Below are 16511 nucleotides of genomic sequence, written 5' to 3'. Positions count from 1 at the left end.
AACAGACAGACGTTGAGAGTTAAGTTTTACAGATTGATTGTCTTTCAGGCAATCCTCAGTGTATCAATTTGTTATATTCTGACAGAAGAACCAGAGAGTTTTTGCAGTTGATTTTAGAAATTCACAACTGTGCAGCCTTCGGCTTCTCTAACCCCCCAGTCGCCTTTATTCTGTCATACCAATTAACACTTCTGATTTTGTGTACAGGCCGGTGTGCTCACAGTGTTGCAAAAAGGTAAGCTAAGCTTGGTTAAGTTATAACTTGTGTTCATTTTAATGACTGCCTCTTTAACCGTACTGCTCACTCTCAGCTTTATTTGGAATAATAGATGCGGCTGCCCTCCAAGCCATACTCCACTCTTCCTATCTTTTCATTGGGACCTTCTGCCTTGCAAAGAGGGGAAAGCTCTATGAGGTCAGAAAAACCCTCTGCTGGCCACCATCGGCCACTTCGGAGCATTGCCAGGTGAGCAAGGGGCTTGGGTCTTCAAAGCATCCATTGTAAAAAAAATACTACTCTTTTTGAGGACTCTGGTGAGGTGTCAGGGTTTAGGCTGGGCTTGAGGGAGTCTGGCTGATTGTTTGGCTGGTGAGGTGGTTTTTGGTTTTTTTTTAAGAGACAAGGTCTTGCCCTGTCTGTCACCCAGGCTGGAGTGCAGTGGCAGGATCGTAGCTCACAGCAGCCTCAAACTCCTGGGCTCAGGTGATCCTCCCACCTCAGCCTCCCAAAGTGCCAGGATTATAGACATGAGCCACCGTACCCAGCCTGGTTGGTTTTAATGTAGTTGTAGATTTGCACACCAATCTCCAAAACTTCCCCAAAGGTAACTTTTCAAGGGATAGTAGCTAGTTACTTGAAGGATACTTTCATCACGTAGTTTTTATTTTTTCTACAATACTTTCGAAATAACTACTTTATTGTGTCCTTTACAAGTCATCTTTAACATGGACCTTGTTTTCAGTGGAGTTAAAAACTTGCATGTGACAGTCTAAGCCTCTTCTTCTTCTCTAATTTTGAAAGAAAATCTGTTTAATCCTGTGTTTACAACTTCTGCAATAGCTTTGGCTTACTTTATTGTTATAAAGGCAGAAATAAAGGTTTATGCCAAGAGCTGGGAATTTAAACAGAAAAAAAAAAAATTGCCTGAGTACCAGCCCCTTTGCATTTAATGTGGGATGAGGTTAATGTTGGTCTTTAAGAAAGATGGAAAGACGTAGACCGGCGGAAGTCACACTGGCAGGGCTGAGAGGCTGGGGCTTGGTGCACCAGCCACAGGTCAGGCTGTGGACAGTGAGGTGAGGAAGCTGCGAACCCAGCACAAAATCTGTACCTAAAATGCCTTCCCCTGCGGTTGGACTCTGTCTCCTGAGATGCCACTGCTCTGTGAGGACGTCTGAGTGTGAGCTATCAGTGGGCTCAAGGCAGTGCACATAGCAGCTGTTTTTTCCTATACCTGCTCTGAACTTACTGTGTGTACTATGCGTTGCATCTTGTTTGGTTTAATTAAGATAGTAAATGAGTAGGTGATTCCTGGTTTTCTCAAATATTCCTGAAAGCATTTATTATGATTTTGATCTAGTTAACTCCAGGTTTCTGCAATCCAAATAACCAATCACCCAAATATAGAGAATTGTTGAGCAGGGCAAGGCATGTTTGATAAATACATAAATGAGAAGGAAACTGGTGAAAAGATAATTTTGCAGGATCTATCATAGGATTAAGATAAATTTATTTCAGTTTCCTAAAGTCTGACCTACCATCTACAGTTAACTAGTGTTCACTGTTCATAGGGTCACCAGAACCCTGGAGAAAGAAATTTAAGTCCTTCTGAATCATCAGTAGGACATTAGCATCATGTATTTTATCTCATTTTTAGTTGTTAGAATTCACCATCCATGTATATATGGTAATCAGGTGAATAGTCTATTTTCCAAAAATTCTAGAAGGGTGGTTGAGAGTTTTTAGTTTTATTTCTTAATAAAATATATATCCATGTTTCTTTTCTAAAAATATTTTTGTGCCTTGTCTCTAATAAGAAATTCCTTGGAAGAACATGCCATAATTAAATCACTCATCTATTCCATGATGTTTGGACAACAAATTTACTTTTTTTTTTTTTTTTTTGAGAGGGACAAGGTCTCACTCTGTCACCCTGGATAGAGTGCAGTGGCGTCATCATAGCTCACTTCAGCCTAAAACTCCTGGGCTCAAGTGATCCTCCTGCCTCAGCCTCCCAAGTAGCTGGGACTATAGGCACGTGCCACCATGACCGGCTAATTTTCTATTTTTAGTAGAGATGGGGTCTTGCTCAGGCTATTCTCGAACTCCTGAGCTCAAGCGATCCTCCCACCTCAGCCTCCCAGAATGCTAGGATTACAGGCGTGAGCCACCACGCCCAGGCTGCGGTTTGTTTTTTTTTTTTGTTGTTGTTGTTGTTTTCTTTTTTAACCCATATTGTCTTAGTATTGCAGTAGACCTGTAAGTAACAGTACATATTGTGGTTCCCCCCTGCCCTCCAGGTTCTCCTCAAAATCTAAGTCTCTGGACAAATCAGATGAAGAACTCCAATTTCCCAAAGAGCTAATGGAGGACTGGAGCACTATGGAGGTGTGTGTGGACTGCAAAAAGTTCATTTCGGAAATCATCAGTTCAAGCCGGCGCAGCCTGGTGTTGGCCAACAAAAGAGCCCGATTAAAAAGGAAAACACAGTCTTTCTATATGTCCTCACCAGGCCCCTCGGAGTACTGCCCTTCAGAGAGGACGATCAATGAGATCTGAGCCTCGTGCCTTTCAGTTGCTTTTGTGTTCAGAGTCGGCATCAGTGCACGGGAACACTGAACCGGACTGTCTCTCCCTTCCATGGTTTTATTTAATAGGCTTGAATTTGCATTAGATCAGATTTTTTGCTGCATCACATTGTTCCACAGACTGAATGCTGTGTTTATATCGATTGATGATACGTGACAGGTCAGCCAATTGCTCATTTGCACTGAGAGGACAGTAGTTTGAAACTTGCTTTTGTGTGTCTGTGGCTTTGGAAGCCAGAAACTTTTTCCTTAGTTCAGTTTTTTATTGTTCCTTGAATAATTTCCTGACTAAGGCAAAAAGCTTCTCCTATGAGAAATCAGCCTAACAGAGGTGTCGATGTTAGCACAGTCCTAAGCAGTAAGTCATATTGGCATTTCCACGTGACAGTGTTTCTACCCCATGTACATAGTGATCCAGAGCCCTGCCACACACCAGGTACCTGGAGGCGGGCCGGGCTGTCTATCGTCTTACAGCACAAAACCTAGAAGGATTTGCTGATACTATCAACTGATTTTTAAATTATTGTTGCTCTGAGATAAAAATTGCACAAGGGACTTGATGTCTGTGTTCTAGTGCAAAACATCTGAATGAGCTGCACACCCACGTGGGTGGCTGTTTCCTTTGAGCTGCCGTGTTTGTCCCGGTGCCATGGATCGGAGTCTCCCAAGGAGGGGACAGGTTTTCATTCCCTATCTTGAATGTATTATGGTCACTAATAGTTTTATAATGAGTGTCTAAGAATTAAAGTTTTGTGGGAGTCTCGACAAAGGAAGGCTGAAGAGTTGTCAGGAGTGTGTATATTCTGTTAGCTGTGAGAAGGGCTGCGGCAGTGTAGGCTGCCAGCTGTTGGCCACACTGCGGGACAGGAGCTGGAGCTCATGGTTTTCAGCTGTGTTTTTCATAACTTTATAATGCAGCCACCGTGACTAAATTAAGCCACAATTTGGTATCTAAGGTCTCAAACTGAAATTTATTTTTATAGATGAATTTTAAAAGAAAAATATCTAGCTCTTCTAAAATTAGAAGAAAATTAACCTGCTGACAGACAAAACTTTCAGATGCTTTTTGCACTAGTTTTCCTTGTAAATGACGTGAATGAGCAGGTTGGGTTTCTGATGAAAGTGCATTGAGGGTGCGTCGTGTACCTGAGATGTCTCAGCGTGTTTGGCCCACACCGGGGGCTGTACTTTATTATTTTGGTGTGCTTACAGATGACCAGCCAATCAAATTGTTATTACTGTTTGGAAAATCAATTAATGCAGATGCACAATGATTTCCTGAAAGCCACAGGACACATCTGTAGTCAGCACCGTTTAATGAGAGGCATGGCAGTCGCATCTCATCCTGCATTGAAATACAGTAACATTTCCATACGAAATTAACAGTAATACCTCAAGACTGCTCTGGTAGTAGTTTTTAAATGGATTGAAATTTACAATTTAGAAAATGGCTTAAAATGACTTATACTTATGAAATAAACTTTACCAATTGACTAAAATAATGCATGTTAACAGTTCATCTGAATTTGCATGTTAGTGGGCCAGCAGAGAACCCTTATTGATTATTTAAGTGTTTGAATTATTTTAAAGACTCCTGTTTAAAAGCTTTAAAAATTGTATTGGGTGAATCTCATTTATAAAATTTTCTAAGAGACTATCTGACAGTTAGGTGGGACCCACCCCCTTTACTGGCCCCAGGCTTGAGCTTCTTAAATAACTGCCAGGGAAGGTACACAGGGGAGGAAATGGTATTTGTATATGTATATAAACATGCAGCTAGGAGAATGTGCTTTTTAAACTAATGAATAGTTACTGTTTTTATTAAAACATAAGAAACTACATCCCCCAAATGAGAATTTCATTCACGTTCACAAAGCAAATATCTAGTAAATCTCTCTCTTTTACTTCACTTCTTTGGGTCTATGTTACTATATAGGATGATTTGGGCATTATGATCACCTCTTATTAGAGCATTAGAATATAAATTCTTCAACAGCATTAACAGGGTTTGCCAAGTGCATTAAAGAAGTCAAGTGGATGGTGTGTCCATGTGAAACAGTTTGCAGGAAGCAGTATAAGTAAGGGCACATGGCACACTTAAAGTTGTAAAAATCAAATTAGCATCATTTTTTGGTTGCCAAAGCAAATTCTTGCATTTAACCCTCCCATATCCATGGTATGTACACCCTCCTTCAACACTTCACCTGAGTTAGGTAATTCACTAGGAGCTTATGAAGCTTGGTTTTAAAAAACCTTAGCCTCGTCCAACTTTAGGCACAGCTTCCTGTTCCTCCTTCTAAAACAGCCTCCCTTTGCAGTGTTCCTTTTTGTCCTGGTTTCCTGCTCTTCAGGTTTTACTTCTAATCCAACAACAACAAAACTGTTGCAGTCTGGCTGGTCTCACTTGGAGTCCCCTGCATCTCTGAGCACATGTGCATGTCTGAGCAGTCGTCCCTGCTCTCACCCCAGCTCCCTCCAGGCCTGGGCACCAGTTCCTTTTGTCCCACATGGCATGAAGTCACACTGTTGGGAAGCCTGTGCTTCCTCCCCATGGCTTAACTTTCTGTTAGCATTGGAGTGTACAAGGATGCTTCTAAATACTGTAGCATATTTATTAATATTTAAAAGGCATTCATTCAGTGGACAATGGGCTTAACTCTCCCAAGGCAAGTGAAAACTCAAATAATTGATATATACACTAACATATATACACTAACTTAACTTAGATTCCAAGTCTTAAGCCTTCCAAATTAAACCAGAGGTTGTTATGTAGGAGTTTTAAAAATAATCTTATGTTCGAAGGGATATGTGATTAGCACCATGAACCCATACCATGAAATTTTTAAGGCTTTTATTTTTCTAATTTCATTAATAAATATAGTACTGGATTTTAGGTATCATATAGGAAACATGAAAGTTTTAAATTATGTTGCCATTTGCTAAAGCAAAATAGCAGAAAATTTTGTACATGCAACACTGTTGAAGGACCATGACGAAATGTATACTACGGACTGGGCTTCTGCCTGGCTTCCTGGGCATGTGAAAGTCCAGGCCTTGCTGGCGTTCAGGGGGATGTGATCGTACTAAATGTTTTCCATTACAGTCTTTTATTTTAAAAGTTATCTAGGGATAAATAAAATGGCTTTCCGTGGTACCTTCTGTGTTGAGTTGCTATTGTAAAATGGTGATGTCTTTTGATAAGTAGCTGTTAGAAATCACCTAGGTTGGGAAGGCAAAGCACGTTTATCATCAGCAGCTTACTGTCATTTGAGAAATGCAGTCTACAAGGACCACACTGGGAAAATTAAAATGGGACCAGCACAAGTGACTCTGCTGTGTTATCAAGCAGCCTCAAGTAGGAAGTTAAAATTATTAAAGAGTAACATTTTAATATAAGTCACATGTGGGGACAAATTGTGTATAGGTGGATAAAGCTTTTTAAAATAGCTTTATTGATGTATAATTCATATTCCAAAAAACCTGTACATTTTTAATGTACAGGCGTACCTTGTTTTATTGTATTTTGCTTTATTGAGCTTTGTAGTTACTACATTTTTTTACAAATTGGAAGGTCTGTGGCAACCCTGAGTCAAATAAGTCAGTTGGCACCATTTTTCCAAAAGGTGCTCACTTTGTGTTTCTGCGTCACATTCTTACAACATTTCATACTTTTTCATTATTGTTATATCTGGCATGGTGATCCACAGTCAGTGATCTTTGATGTTGCTATTGTAATTATTTTCAGGCACCATGAACCGGGTTCATGTAAGACGGCAAACCGAATCCATAAATGTTGTGTGTTCTGACTGCTTCACTGACTAGCCATTCCCCTCTCCTTGGGCCTCCCTGTTCCCTGACACACACCAATACTGAAATTCGGACAATTAATAACCCTACAATGGCCTCTAAGTGTTCAAGTGAAAGGAAGGGTCCATATCTTACTTTAAATCAAAAGCTGGAAATGCTCAAGCTTAATGAGGAAGGCAGATCAAAAGCCCAGGTAAGCCAAAGGCTAGGCCTCTTGAGCCAGTTAGTAAGTTGTGAATACAAAGGAAAAATTCTTGAAGGAAATTAAAAGTGCTACTCCAGTGCACACACAAATGATAAGAAGTAAAACCGCCTTATTGCTGATATGGAGAGTTTGGGTGGTCTAGCTAGAAGATAAAACTAGCCAAAACCTAATCTAGAGCAAGGCCCTAATTCTCTCCAATTCTATGAAGGCTAAGAGAAGTGAAGAAACTGCAGAAAAGTTTGAGCTAACATAGGTTGGCTCATGAAGTTTAAGAAAAAAAGTTGTCTCCACACCATAAAAGTGCAAGGTGAGGCAGCAGGTGCTGATGGAGGCGCTGCAGCGAGTTATCCAGAAGATCTAGCTGAGACCATTGATGAAGGTGGTTACGCTAAATAACAGATTCTCAATGTTGACCGAACAGCGTTCTGTTGGAAGAAGATGCCATCTGGGACTTTCATAGCTAGAGAGAAGTGAATGCTTGGCTTCAAAGTTTAAAAGGACAGGCTGTCTCTTATTAGGGACTAATGCAGCTGGTGACTTTAAGTTGAAGCCAGTGCTCATTTACCATTCTAAAAATCTTAGGGTCCTTAAGAATTATGTTAAATCTGCTATGCCTGTGCTTTATAAATGAAGCAAGAAACCTGGGTGACAGCACATCTGTTTACAACATGCTTTACTAAAAATTTTAAGCCCACTAGTTGAGACCTACTGTTCAGAAAAAAAAGACTCCTTTCAAAATATTACTGCTCATTGACAATGTACCTGGTCACCCAAGTCCCATGGATCAAACTAATTTTGGACCAGGCGTGGTGGCTCATACCTGTAATCCTAGCACTCTGGGAGGCCAAGGCAGGAGGATCATTTGAGCTCAGGAGTTCGAGACCAGCCTGAGCAAGAGCGAGACCCCATCTCTACTTAAAAAAAAAAAAAAATAGAAATTATCTGGACAACTAAAAATATACAAAAAAAATTAGCTGGGCGTGGTGGCACATGCCTGTAGTCCCAGCTACTCAGGAGGCTGAGGCAGGAGGATCGCTTGAGCCCAGGAGTTTGAGGTTGCTGTGAGCTAGGCTGATGCCATGGTGCTCTAGCCCAGGCAACAGAGCGAGACTCTGTCTCAAAAAAAAAAAAAAAAAAAAAATTAAAGTAATTTTGACTTTCAAGTCTTATTTCAGAAATGCATTTCCTAAGGCTGTAGCTGCCATAGATAGGGATTCCTGTGGTGGGTCTGGGCAAAGTCAATTGAAAACCTTCTGGAAAGGATTCAGCATCCTAGATGCCATTAAGAACTTTCATGACTTATGGGAAGAGGCCAAAATATCCACAGTACCAGGAGTTTGGAAAAAGCTGATTCCAATTCTCATGGATGACTTTGAGGGGCTCAAGACTTCAGTGGAGGAAGGAACTGCAGATGTGGTGGGAATAGCAAGAGAACTAGAAATAGAAGCAGAGCCTGAAGATGTGAGTTGCTGCAACCTCACGGTCAAACTTGAAGGGATGAGGAGTGGCTTCCTATGGATGAGCAAAGAAAGTGGTTTCTTGAAATGGAATCTACTCCTAGTGAGGATGCTGTGAACACTGTTGAAATGAAAAGAGATTTAGAATATTCCAAAATCTTAGTTGATAAAGCAGCGGCAGGGTTTGAGAGGACTGACTGCAATTTTGAAAGAAGTTCTACTGTGAGTAAAAATGCTATCAAACAGCATCACAAGCTACAGAGAAATCTGTGAAAGGAAGAGTCAATTGATGCAGCAAGCTTCATTGTTGTATTATTTTAAATGAATGGCCACAGCCACCTCAACCTCAAGCAACACCACCCTGCTCAGACAGCAGCCATCAACATCGAGAAAAGATCCTCTGTCAGCAAAAAGATTACAAGTTGGTGAAGGCTCAGATGATTGTTAGTATTTTTTAAGCAATGAAGTATTTTTAAATTAAAGTATGTACATTGGTTTTTTTAGACACTGTTGCACACCTAATAGACTATAGTATGTGCAAACTTTTACATGCACTGGGAAAACAAAAAATTGTGTGACTTGCTTTATTGCAATATTTGAGGGGTTTTTTTGGCAGTGGGCTGGAAACAAATTTGCAGTATCTCCAAGGTATACCTGTATACAATTTGATGAGTTTGGGATAAAGCCTTTATATATACTTTCTAAATAGAATTACCCAAAAGACATATTCCTAAAATGTGAACTGAGGAAAATTCTTACGTTTTTATGTTAACTAAGGTAGAATGCATCATTAACCCTATAAATATCTTAAACATTACATCATACTGAGTTTGATATTGATTCGTTTATACAGGCTGTTCCTCAGTTGCCAGACATTGTTTAGGATCCCCTTCCACTAAAGTTTCTCTGGAATATGTGTATGATAAGACTCCTGTGTATGTATGTCCAACCCATAATACAAAAGTTTAGTGACATTCTAAGTCCAAGTCACAAGACCTGTGCCTCCTGGATTCCAGAGATACAGAAAACGTGGATACCATAAGTGGGAAATGCTTTGGTTAACCCTTATTTAGAGACTCCAGTTCTGGTATCTCTGCAGAACATGCGGGTGTGCACACACCACGCACATGTATGCATATTAATTATGCCACTAAAGCGTGTGGTCCTTCCTTCATGTGGGCCAAAGGCACATATCCAGAAACATCTCCCTTTGCTCACCCATAAAAGTTTAAGAGCCAAAAGCCCACTTAATATAAAATTCTGCTTTCACTAATCAAAAGTTCAGATGCAGTTACCTGGAAGACTGAATTGGCACTCTTCTGGCTCCTTTCATTGAAATATATATGATGTTGTATAGTCGTTTAGAATAGAGTTTGCCGTGCAAACATTCTGCATCTCTGCCCCTGATGCTGGTGGACACATCAGAGCTCATGTGATGAGGCAGGGACAGTAAGCTGCAGAACTGACAGGACAGTGCTCTTGAAAAGTGGGACATCCGTAAGTTTATGACCCCAGGGCTCGAGCTAAAGAAGCACTTGGATGTTTGGCACAAGTCAGTGTTCAGATTTCTTTTGCCACCAAGAGGGCCAGACGCTGTCACAGCTGCCATGTGAGGCTGGGTCATCTGTGAGTGGAGGAAGAGGGGGCTCCTGCCTTGGGTGCAGCTAGCACAGCCACCCAGCCTGGAGCAAGGTGGCTCCCTTCAGGTTTGCCCCTCTTCTGTACATCCTTATTTGCCTGAGGGTTCCCTTCTGACCTGCCTGCAGCCCCAGGCCCTGTGCTTAGGGTGACAGCAGAGAACCTCACGTCCCAACCCTCCCAGGAGCGGCAGTTTTTAGGAGAGTAGAAATACCCAAGGTGAGTGGAGGATCTGAACGTCAGGTTCCTGAGCAGACACTGTGTAAACCCATAAGGGCAGCGTGTGGGAGAAGGGAGGGACAGCCGAGTCTGCACAGGTAAACCTGAACCATGCAGCTTCTGCAGTGTAGACTGCAGATCGGTCAACAGAAAATGGAGAACTTCTGGGGTTTTTGGTTTTTTTTTTTTTTTTTTTTTTTTTGAGACAGAGTCTCACCCTGTTGCCCAGGCTAGAGTGAGTGCCGTGGTGTCAGCCTAGCTCACAGCAACCTCAAACTCCTGGGCTCAAGCAATCCTACTGCCTCAGCCTCCCGAGTAGCTGGGACTACAGGCATGCGCCACCATGCCCGGCTAATTTTTCCTATATATTTTTAGCTGTCCAGATCATTTCTTTCTATTTTTAGTAGAGACAGGGTCTCACTCTTGCTCAGGCTGGTCTCGACTCCTGACCTTGAGCAATCCTCCTGCCTGGGCCTCCCAGAGTGCTAGGATTACAGGCGTGAGCCGGGCCGAGAACTTCTGTTTTTAGAGTGATGAAACGATCTTAGACATCCCAAAGGGAAGAGACACCTAAGAAGAATTCAGCTTGTCCACCAACCAGGGGAACACAACTTGAGATGACCCCTAGGGTCATCCTGCCGCAGTCGCTGTGTGGCTTCAGAAGTCAGTTGCACAGGCTGTCAACTTGAGCTGCGTGCTCTGGTGTGACAGGCGGACCCCTCAGGGGCAGCAGTGGCAGAGGCCTCTCCACGGCAAGAACCACTGTTCCAAGCGGTATTCACCAGCAGAGAGGCTTTTTCAGGACACTTCGTCCTGATAACTGAAAAAAACTAGTCTGTAATTAGCAAAGTAGATTCTTTCTCTCAGCAATACCTGGTTTTCAAGTATCTGACATGATTCTAACTAAACTGCCCCAGCCTGGCAGCAGAACAGCTGTGTTACCCTGGGAGAGCGCCCTAACCTGTATGGACTTATTTCTTCAATTTTAAAGCAAGGGTGTTAGACTAGAAGGTCTCTAAGGTCACCTGTAACTAGGAGAGATATTCAAGATATTGGAACAAGCAGTACTGCACAGGTACCAACCAGTAGACACATCTAAAACCTGAGCTTAGGGTAATTAGATACTGAGAAACATCTTTGTGTAATCCAAGCCAGCCCTTCCCCTGAAGTGAAGTGTGAAGTGACTGATACCTTCTAAGCATTATTTCTCTGTGTTGATGACAAACCTGATTATGAATATTACATGAAAGCAAGAAAAAGTGAAAAATGTGTTGCATTTATTTGAAACTCCAAGGCAAGGGCAAATTCAGTTTTACTAATTGCTGGCAACAGCGAGACCCTGTCTCTAAAAAAAGAAACAAGGAACGTAAGTCTACCTCTCAAAATTAAAAAGAAAAACCTCAGAAAGATGAGTTGACTATATTAAAAATAGACACACATAAAAAAACCCTTGTGCTGCTGTCTTGCAGCATCCAGTTGCTTGTCGCCTGCAGCTCCTGTCGCGGGGAAAGGCCTCACCTGCCTCGGCAGTAGCAGGGGCCTGACGTTGCTTTGCCCCACAGTGCAAGTCACACTTCTGTTGGAGATGGAAAGAGAAGCAGGTGACTAGCAGAGGTGACTGCAGAGAGCAGGCTGTTCTCGTCTACTTGATGTATGATTTTCCTTGACCAAGCAGCCGCAGGTGGTCCCTGAGATGTCCTCCCCAATGTGTATTAACAAGAGCCCCAGCTGAGAAGCCGGTCTCTTTGGCCTTCAGTGCTATAGACCCCATCGGTGCCTGCACTCTCTTCTCACCAGACTTGGTCTCTACAGTTGACTGTTCAGGCTGGAAATGGTCCACCCTCCCCACCCTCCAGCCGACAGCAGGCGCCGTCTGCAAGCTCTCGGCTGATAGGCTCAGTCTGAACGTGTCCAGGGCAAGGCAGAACTTGTTCTCTGCTTCTCTGCAAAGCTCCATCTTCGAATAGGTCAAATAGTTGGTGGTCCTGCCACCCTCACGCAGTGTGTGCCTGCTGCTTTGCCACAGGTGCCACCCCTCGAGGCACCGTAGGACACGCCTGCGCTCCTGCGTGGCTGCCTTACGCCGCCCCCTGGCCCTCCTTCCTCCCTGCCCCGCTGCGGCACTGCATAGCACTCAACATCCTCTGACACTGCCCCGTGAGCACGGGCATCTCTTCACTGCCACAGCCCGCTTCTGAAACGATAGCTGGCATGTAACGGGCGCTCAGTGGGTGTGGAGTGAATTAGTGACTGAATGAGCAGGTTCAACACGGAAATGAGACTAAGCGAGAAATTCAAAGCCAGGACCGCCAAGATGTCAGCAGCTCATGCTGTTAGCATGCTCCACTCGGGCCAGTCTGGGCTCCGACCACTCCTGAAAACTCGTGGGCCACTCCTCACATGTCCCTGTGGGCTCTCCCGACCCTAGAGCCCCGGGTGGAGCAGCCGGCACAGCCCTGCCTCGCATCGACAAACTGACCTGCAACAGAGACCCTGGGGACTGTCGTGGAAGCTGCCACGCAAATGCAAAGGGTATATTGTCAGTGCTGAGTGTGTACTCATTAATTCTTTACTACTTGCCTCTTTTGCAGTATGTTAACTCTGACTAGTAATTAAAGTCTGATTAAAAATGTTTATGCTAGTTGGGCTGAAATAAGAAATATTAAACTATTTCAAATTTGTCATAGTAGGACAATTTGGCTGATAGGAAAATAAGGAAAAGTATGAAAATAAGCTTTATAATATTCTGTGCTCAGTATGTGACTATTACTATATAATTTAAAATTTTTGGCTGATTTTCAGTAGCTAATAGCTACCAGTTATTGAGCTCTTGCTATATACCAAACACTATGCTAAGCGCCCGCAGACTTTAATACTCAATTCTGGCATAGATACTATTAATATCCTCTTTCACTGCTGAAAAACCTGGGCATAGGTTGTCATCTGCCCGAGGTCAAACCTGAGACCTAGTTCTAGCACCGTGCCGTCAGCCCTGCTGCGGCCCCGGCTCTTTCGGGGAACGGCTAGGACTCTGAACTTGGTCCTTACATCACTAACGCTCAGTGCTCAGAACCGCACCTGCCAAGTAGAACAGCTGAGAACATAAACTGGCCAAATACGTATGTGAATAGTTAAAAAAAAAAAAAGGTTCAAGGAACTATAAATCTCCAGGAATCGATAGTAATCTACGGTGCTGTGTGCTAGTGCCGGTCAAGGGCAGTTTCATGGAAGATTTTAAGTTGGGTTTGGAGGTGCCACCTGCATCGGTCATCTGTGCCATGCCTAGGCCTTGGTTTTGACTTTTTTCAAAACAGAATGAGAAACCTCTCTAGCTTCTAATCAGGGAAGTTATGACGGATATTTTGGGGTAATTTGACAAGTGGAACAGCATGCAGGGAGACCAGTGAGAAGGCGACAGTACAAGTCAGTATAAGGTGATGTGCTAGTTATCCGTTGCTGTGTAACAAATCACTCCGAAACTCTGTGGCTTGAAATAGTAGGCATTTATTATCTCACTAGTTTCTGTGGGTCAGGAATTCAGGAGCAGCCTCAGCTGGTGGTCGTGGCCGGGACCTCTCACAAGCTGCAGTCAAGGTGTCAGCTGCAGCTTCCCGAAGGCTGCCCTGGGGTCCGCGTGAGAGATGGCCCCTCATTCTGCCTGCCGTGCACCTCTCCAGAGGGCTCCCAGCGTCCTCACAGCAGGGCGGAGCAAGTGAGGGACAAGCAGCCACCTCCTACAATGTGGCCCTGGGGTCCCCAGATCACACGGGGGAGGGTGTTGGGGACAGGCCTGCTGGGGGCAAAGCAGAGCGGGACAGTGAGAATGAGAGGCCACAGAACTGATCTGAGACGAGTAAAAGGAATGTTTGGTCTCCAAATGGCTCCGGAGAGAACAGGCAGGAGGATATCTTCAACAACTCAGGTTCTATATTTGGGAGACGGAAGTAGCACTAATCAGAAATGAGGAAAGGAAAGCAGCAGGAGGGAAGGGAACAAGTTCAGTCTTATCTACGCTGGCTGAGAGATGCAGTGGCATCTGTGACAAAGGGGTCCGCAAACCAGAGAGCGAGTACCTGAGGCACAGGGGGCCTGGGGTCTCCCTCACGTACCCGTCTGCGTGGAGGGGGACTCGCAAGCCTGTGAAAGTCGGGAAGGCACCCTGGCTCCCGGGCCGCAGCCCGCCCTGAGTCAGCTCTCGGGCAAACGGTGTGCGCAGGACCCGGTGAGACGTCAAGGCTAGAAATCCACGTCAGCGCCGAATTCTAACTGCTCGCTGATTTCTCACTACGTGATAGTTTTATGGCTGATAGTTAATTCCTGCTAGCGGACTAAAAAGTTTTAAAAGTTAAGAATACCCTCACTGAAATCACGTGACTTCCCCAAATCATTCATATGGTCAGTGGATACATAAAGTGTGCACAGAGAACACAAAACTTCAGCACGGGCAGGCAGGGTCCTGTTGTCCCAGGGCGGGCACTTCGAGCTGGGCCAGCCCCACGGGGCAGTGTCTGGACGCGACCTGCAGTCCGCAGTGCCAACCACACCTGGGACCTTGGGTAGAAACACCCCCCGCCCTCTGAACGCAGCATCCTCTCTCTGAAAGCCAAGGGTAACATCCGAGGATTGGACCGCACAGGAAACATGCTGGAGCGCAGGGACCTTAGGAAGTCTGAGAGCGCCACTCCCTCCAGCTCGGTATCTTGGACTCTGAGGAAAGGATTAACTCCGGGGAAGTTAACTGCCTAGTTAGTTAAAAAAAAAAAAAAAAACTTCCTTCCCATCAAAAAAGAAAAAGAGGCGACACCCAGGCAAAGGCGAGGGCTTTCTCGCCCCTGTCCCCCGGCGCAGCCCCCTCCGAGAACAGTGCAGGGCACCGCTCGGGTTCACGCAAGCCACAGGGTCCTTTGGGCTTCAACCCTGGGACTTCTGCCCCAGAGCGTCTCCGGACACGAGGCTGTCCTTGGAGAGTTCTCCTCGGCGTGCAGGGTACCCACAGAACAAAGACTACAAAACAATACTCTTGTCGTTAAAGTTGAACTTCACACTTTCCTTAAATTAGAAATCAAGGTTGGCCGGGCACCGTGGCTCACGCCTGTAATCCTAGCACTCTGGGAGGCCGAGGCGGGAGGATCGCTCGAGGTCAGGAGTTCGAGACCAGCCTGAGAAAGAGTGAGACCCCCGTCTCCACTAAAAATAGAAAGAAATTATCTGGACAACTAAAATATATATAGAAAAAATTAGCCAGGCATGGTGGCACATGCCTGTAGTCCCAGCTACTCGGGAGGCTGAGGCAGGAGGATCTCTTGAGCCCAGGAGTCTGAGGTTGCTGTGAGCTAGGCTGACGCCACGGCACTCACTCTAGCCGGGGCAACAGAGCGAGACTGTGTCTCAAAAAAAAAAAAAAAAAGAAATCAAGGTTAAACTGCTTCCCTGATACTTTATCACACAACATTTACTTCTGTGCTGACGGTGATTCCGAGCACAAAGGGCCGTGTAAATAAATGCTGAATCCATTCGCACCCAAACCAGAAGTCATGACGCCAAACAGCTTCACACTAAACAAATATTGAAAAAGTTGCTACTTCCTTAGTTTAATGATTGACCACCTACAGAAAAAATTATTTAATTTATTTATAATAGAAAGCGTAGAAGAATAAAACCCACACTGCATGCAGGGCTTTTTCCCTACTCAGTCACCAAAGGTTTGGAGTAGCTCGTGACTGCCGCTGGCAACTGCGCCTGCCCTAACAAATGCAACGGTCCTCCGAAAACAGGGGACCTCTGTGTGCCCTCGCCACCGTACAGGATTACAGGAAGCTGCCCTCCTGCCACCCTTCAAAAACCTGATTTCCAAAATCGCAAATATCCTGGTTGCCCTCTAGGAACTACCTACGTGACAGGTGTCAGACCATTACCTCTGCCAAGTCACAGACCTACCTTGAAAAGAGGAGTAAGAGGCTGCCACTAGAGAAAGCGCTGCACACAGCATCCAGGGAGACGGTGCCATTCCCAAAAGGGGCAGCCCGTGGGTGTCACACCCGGGCCACCACCTCACAAGGCCCAGCAGAGGGGTCAAGGAGCCCTTGCAGCCTTCGGGAATCAGACTTAGGTGCTACCCAGCCAATCCTCGAGAGAGGCTTTTCCAGATAACGTTGCTTAAAGGTAGAAAAAGGCACAACGCAGTATACACAGCATGATCCTATCCGTGTTTAATGGAAGAAGGAAAAGAAAAAAAACCACACATATACGTCCATGTGCACAGAAAATTTCAGGGAAACTTTGTAAAAAAAAAAAAAAAAAGTGGGCTGGGAGAGGGGAGGCCTTTATCCTTCCACAGACGCCTGTTCTCCTAACCATAAACATAGGTTGCTTTTATA

General features: G+C 44.5%; 1 protein-coding gene across 2 annotated transcripts in view; it reads left to right on the top strand.

Annotated features, from left to right (window-relative positions):
- The window catches only part of SPIRE1 (spire type actin nucleation factor 1), a 183296-nt gene extending 177334 nt beyond the window's left edge, over window positions 1-5962 (top strand). For both annotated transcript variants that reach the window (XM_045527804.1, XM_045527803.1), the window contains 3 exons: window positions 208-235; window positions 330-466; window positions 2521-5962. In XM_045527804.1, coding sequence (XP_045383760.1) covers window positions 208-235; window positions 330-466; window positions 2521-2779 — 424 coding nt within the window. In that variant the 3' untranslated portion in view covers window positions 2780-5962. The remainder of the gene's footprint in view (window positions 1-207; window positions 236-329; window positions 467-2520) is intronic.
- Window positions 5963-16511: the final 10549 nt, after the last annotated feature.

Source organism: Lemur catta, chromosome 16 (genome assembly GCF_020740605.2).
Source record: "Lemur catta isolate mLemCat1 chromosome 16, mLemCat1.pri, whole genome shotgun sequence".
In the NCBI taxonomy this organism is placed as follows: domain Eukaryota; kingdom Metazoa; phylum Chordata; class Mammalia; order Primates; family Lemuridae; genus Lemur; species Lemur catta.
Note: the sequence above shows the minus strand (reverse complement) of the source record. Positions and strands in the feature narration are given on the sequence as shown.